This window comes from Microtus ochrogaster, chromosome X (genome assembly GCF_000317375.1).
Source record: "Microtus ochrogaster isolate Prairie Vole_2 chromosome X, MicOch1.0, whole genome shotgun sequence".
NCBI lineage: Eukaryota > Metazoa > Chordata > Mammalia > Rodentia > Cricetidae > Microtus > Microtus ochrogaster.
This window is the reverse complement of record NC_022026.1, coordinates 38,888,828-38,894,898: the sequence shown is the minus strand read 5'-3', so window position 1 is coordinate 38,894,898 and position 6,071 is coordinate 38,888,828. Positions and strand designations below refer to the sequence as shown.

Here is a 6,071-nt window from a genome sequence, read left to right as displayed (position 1 = left end):
AAAGAAAGAATAGCAGATTATTTCAATTTCACTTACTCCCAGTTTCCTAACTCAGAATGTACAAAGTACTATTTACTGTATACATTTGTGTTAAGGTCTAAGGGTTTAACATGAACAGATGCTCAATTATATTGATCTTTTGTCTGCTTCTTTCGAGGCTATGTTACATTAATGGTTTGAAGCTAAGCTTAATTAGTATCAATAAAGCTAAAACATGTTGGAATATATGGAGGGTGTGAATTAAAGTGTTGTTGTGTGAAATTCAAAGGAAGATGTAGATAATAACAAATATTATACGTCAGAGTTGTTAGGAATCAGTGATTCAGTGAAGAGAATGGCTGAGCTTTTGAACCCAGCTTTATTGTGCCATTTGATAAACAAACAGACCAAACCTTGTTTGAGAAAAGAAGTTAAAGACAGCATGTCTTAACAGTACTATTCTAAAGGGGGAAAAGACAGTAGAGTAAGCATAAATTTATTCAGTTTAAAAGAAAGAACTCCCAAGAGTGGGAGGGACTCCCATATGGGAAATGACAATTTCATCTTCAAGAAATTTTCCTTCAGTTGTAATGTTATTTTGCCACCAAGGGATTGCCTGTCTAAAAACTTGTGACAGGCCACATGATGTGATCCTCTAGAAGGCTCACAGCTAGTATCCTTGTGCACTTTCCTGTTTAGGTAAGCAAGTGTGCATGCCCACATTCCCAGGCTTGGCAATGAAATCTGAATCCAGTGTGGTAGATTTACTTATCAGTTATTTAGGGATGGGACTAGAGTCTGGGTCCACAAGGATGACCCTGGATCTTGTATCTGTACTGAGTATCCTGGAGTCTGGGGACTTAGTTCCTGGGGAACAACTAGGTATATAAAGGCTTAGTGAGGTCTTGGAACTCCAGGGCCCATCCTGGGAACTGGTAACACAAGAGTGGTGTTGGAAGCTGGGTATGTGCGGAGATGTCCAGCTCTAAGGTCTAGTGGGACATACCTGAACACTAGTCTTTTAGAATATGGGACATAGAATCTAGCATGGAGAGTGATGCTGCAGGTATTAGCCTAGAGGTGGTATAAGGTCCAAGTTGACAATGTGGCAAGCTAAAGGTTCTGTCTACAAGTACAAGCCTGAACCTCTGTCCGCAATAGCTCAAGAGGTTGGGGCCCATGTGAGCTAGCCTGAAACCAAGGCTGTTGAGATGATTCTGGTGCTAAGAGTAAGCTGGCCAGACATTAATTAGAGCAGCCTGGAAACTAAAACTGTTGCACCACCCTAGAGCCTGAAATGGCAGGATCCAGAGAGTTCCCAGAGCTGGTTTAAAAACTCAGTCTGGCAACACCTGCCTGATTAATATGGGGCTTTTGGGTGCCTGCAAGGTGATGAGTTTTAACAAAGTGTGCCCACTATATTAGGGTTCAAAGTAAAACACGATTTTCATTACCTGCTGTTTCTTTATACACAAAGTATCTTCCTTCATTTCATTCCAGCCAGGATTGGGGAAGGGATGATACAGGTAACCTGAAGTTTCCATCTTATGCTATCTAGTATATTTTATGTCTTAAGTACACCCAGATACTATAATCTACAGTCTGATTTCCTTAACTCCTGAAAAGGTATTTTGTAAATGGATAATTATTTGAATTGATATCTATCTTCACCATATACAGAAAGCGCTGTGTGCTTTTTGCAAAACAAGTTGTAGTGAGTAAAATGTTGAGTCTTCTTCTCTTATCTTCCCCACTTTCCAGAGCTAAATACGTTTAAATTTAGTTTCGATCATTCTGTAACTTTCTATGTGTATATGTATGTATATTTCATGTTACCTTTGTTAGAAATTGAGCATATTGTATTTTAGTAAAACTTTTATTTATTCAGTATACCATCCATGAAAGTATGTGTAATATAAACGTACTCATTCAAATAGCCAAATAATAAGCAAAAGTATGATTATTTTTATTAATATCCTATAGATAAACCAATAAACACTAGCAGCAAAATATGCTGAAACTGTTAAGGACATTAAATATAAGTGTGAAACTAAAGTGTACATATAAAACTATTTGGTATGTGCTCTTTATTGATGATGCAGGCACTACAGCATAAATTTCTTGATTGTAGTACATGAATATTACTTTATATATTTGGAGGGAGATTCATGTGAGATCTGTATACACAAAAGTGTTCTGGTATTTTTGCAGTGATGGGAGAGATTTGCACATTGTATCCAGTGGCAATTTTTAGCTAACACTGGAGCTGTATCTCATATTAAAGTCTTACATACCTTGGCATTGTCTTCTGTAAAACAAAATATCAAGACTGTTTTTTAAATTCAGCCTTTCATTACTGATTCCTTAAATCGTTCTTTGAAGTTCAAGAAGTAACATATATTCATTTAACTATTCCTTTACAAAGTTATTGCCTGAGTTTGCCATTCTAAATTGGTAACTGTTGCCATATTATACATCAAATATATATATATATATGTGTGTGTGTGTGTGTGTGTGTGTGTAAATACATGTATATATATATATTCACATGTATATATATTGCACATTCAATGGCATATTTGAAGAGAAGGCTGTTAGTATATACCCCCAAATATAAAAATTTGATTAGTTCAAATTTCATTGCTATGATAGATTTTTTTTTCTTGATTTATAGATGACACCTGTGAAGGACAAGAAAGGTCTGCATATTTTACAGATGATTTTTGTCAAACATGTGGAGTGGTACTGCAGCATGAATCAGAAAGGATTTCACATTATAAGGTTGGTTGGTTAAATACGGTGGGAATGAGGATGAGGAATCATATTTTTAAGTGTAGCAAGTTAACTGCATTTAAGTCATTTTACTTGATTAATTTAAAGACCTGGAACATGGTAACATTTCTTTTTTCTTTTTTTTAAATTTTTTCAAGACAAGGTTTCTCTGTTGCTTTGGTGGCTGTCCTAAAACTAGCTTTTATAGACCAGGCTTGCCTTGAACTCAGAGAGATCTGCCTGCCTCTGCTTCCTGAGTGCTGGGATTAAAGGCATGCACCACCACCGCCTGGCAACATGGTAACATTTCTATTTGTCAGACAGGAATATTGGCTCAGGAAAGGATAGTCACATACAAATTTAAGTTAGGGAATATAGATTAAACTCTTTGGTTTTGATTGCAAACTTTCTTTTCTTTCCTTCACACCATTCTGCCTCACTTTGTATTCTCTATTATTATAGCAAATATATTGTAGATATTAACAGGTTTGAGGGATACTGTAGAATTCCTAGAATCTTCATTTATAATAAACGTAGACCATAGATTTGGCTTGTCAGCATCCTGCCATTGAGGTTGGAGAGGCTCAGAAGACCCACTTTCCCAGTTCCATTGACAGTTAACAGTTGTTAGGAGGCAGGAGATCAAGAGGCCTCATCACTCCCTGTGCATTGACAATTGATGGTTGCTGGGAAAGAGAGGGATTTTCTGCACTGATGTAGTCACTGATGATGTGCTCATAATCCTGTAAATATCTTTTACTAGTCTTCATGTAGATTATGCTAGTGAAGATCGTTGTGGTATACATAAAAAGGCATAAAAGTAGAAAGGAAAGTGAGTTGGGAGGATAATAGGTAATATAAAAATATGTACATGAATGAAAATGTCACAATGAAGCCCATTGCAATGTTTAATTAACATAATAAAAAATAAAATACTGACTTCTAAGTTGTAGAATCATCTTATTTTAATTTTAACTGAGGTCTAAAGATTTGAAAGGAGTGAAACTCTAGTTATTGCAGTCAAGGGTTGACAATGTAGCCCAAAAGTGTGTCACTTGTCAAGCCTGTTCAAGACCATGATCTCAAAAAAAAGTTATTATAAAATCTGCTAAAATTGATGTCTCCTTAGCTCACATTCAGAGAGGTGCACATTGTAGGTGTCTCTGTTGTTAACTAAACAAAGTTGTATCTTTTTCCAGAGTGAAATACATGCTCAAAATGTTAAGTTCTATTTTCAAGTGCATGGGGAACCAAACGAAGTGCCTGGTGGAAAAGTGAGCATGCGTGTTGAGAATTCTCAGGTGAGTTGTCTTTGTGGAATGGTATAATTGTGAACTCTAAGATTTTAATATTTACAAAATAAAACAGATTGAATGTACTTTTTAAGGTGTACAAGGGTGAAGAAGTCAACAGAGGCAAATTTAGTGGTTTCTGCAACATGAGTTTTGACTCCACAGCCATTGCTCAGGCTCATTTTGTAGAAAAGAGCCATGTGCAGAATCCAAAACAATTGCTGGAAGAACATGACAGAGTCTCTCCATCAGGATGCCAACCAAAGATGGGTAAGATTCTCTTCATCTCTTTAAAAGATATTTATCTTTCCCCTACATTGTATCATTCCTTTTGGGGAGCAAACTCCCACTACAGTTCAAACAACTTGATTAATTTTCCACTTAGTAAATCACTTTCTGTATTCTTGTCTGTGGAGATAACTGCTAACTAAATTTAAAAAAAATATTATTGTCACTATTCAGTTTACTAAATCCACATAAAGCAAATGAGTACTATATGTTATTAATAACAATAAGCATATAGAGAAACCAAAAATCTTGGCTTTTTAAATTATGTTTCCTCACCTTGTCATAATTTTTTGATGTACATCTTTATCTCATTTGTCCATTCAGATCAATGTCTTCAGTATAGTATAGTTATATACTCTAGTGTGTATACTATATAGTATGCTTATGACCAAAGCTGTAAAAAGCAAACTAAATTGGTGAATTTCCTTCAATCCTAATAACCCATTCTTTTATTTCTATAAATGTGAAGTACCAGTGAATAATTATAGAATGCTAAATCCCAAAGATACAGAGAATTATAGAACATTGCCTCTTCCTTCTAGTAACATTCAAATTAAGAAATGAAAGCACTTCCACTGAATTACCTGAACTGGCAGAGTACATTTTGGAAAATAGCTCATATTTTGAAAAATTTACATGCTACCATAAAAATAATGCTTGATCAGCTGGAATAATTGATCTAGCACATTTTTAAGAGCTTTCACTGTGTCACTAAGGCATTCATTTCTAAAAAAATCATCAACATTCATGTCCAGCCCATCATATAGGTATTTTCCAGAGCGAATTACCTCAGCATATTATTAGAATTTATTTTTTCTAGCTGGGCAGTGGTGGCAAGCAGAGGCAGGTGGATCTCTGTGAGTTTGAGGCCAGCCTGGTCTACAAGAACTAGTTCCAGGACAGGCTCCAAAAACTACAGAGAAACCCTGTAAGAGGAGGGCCCATTTGTTCATCCCAGCCACCTGGATAGCTTAGCCACAAAATAACCACACAGAAATTGTATTCATTAAATCTCTGCTTGGCCCATTAGCTCTAACTTCTTATTAGCTAACTCTTACATCTTAATTTAACCCATTTTTATTAATCTGTGCATTACCACGAGGTTGTGGCCTACCAGCAAAGTTCCAGTATGTCTATCTTCAGCACAGATCCATGACGTCTCCCTCTGCCTCTTCTTCCCAGCATTCCATTTAGTTTATCCCACCTAGCTCTGGTCCCCTATAGCTCTGCTATAGGCCCAAAGTAGTTCCTTTATTAACCAGTGAAAGCAACACATAGACAGAATTTCCTACACCATTTCCCATTTTCTGTTTAAACAATAAGTAAGGTTTTAACTTTAACATAGTAACATTACATATAACAAAACAGGTATTAAATAAGAATTGCAGTTATAATATTTATATCTACTTTATATTTTATTATAACTAATGGAAACTATGACTATCTATTCTTTAACTCCTTTAAAGACTCCAGAAGGATATAGCATTGCCTAAGTAAACAGGAAGTACATTGTAAGCAACTTCCAAAACTCTAGAATTGACAGAGACATTTCACTGCCTGGACAGTCACCCAAAGTTTTTTTGTACTGTTGAAGCATCCATCTTCAGCCTATAGGCCCATAGTATCCAGCAGACTTTTCCACAAAGCAGGAAATGTTAAAGACAGTTTAATCACTTTCTTTTGTATCCTACAGAATGTCTCACAGACTCTTTCATGAAGCAGGAACCCCAAAGGATCATC

At 35.9% G+C, this 6,071-nt stretch overlaps 1 protein-coding gene across 1 annotated transcript in view; it reads left to right on the top strand.

Annotated features, from left to right (window-relative positions):
* Positions 1–6,071, top strand: part of Zmat1 (zinc finger matrin-type 1) — a 49,169-nt gene that overhangs the window by 23,250 nt on the left and 19,848 nt on the right. Inside the window, exons 2-4 of the mRNA XM_026784948.1 lie at positions 2,654–2,760; positions 3,951–4,052; positions 4,139–4,313. Coding sequence (XP_026640749.1) covers positions 2,654–2,760; positions 3,951–4,052; positions 4,139–4,313 — 384 coding nt within the window. The remainder of the gene's footprint in view (positions 1–2,653; positions 2,761–3,950; positions 4,053–4,138; positions 4,314–6,071) is intronic.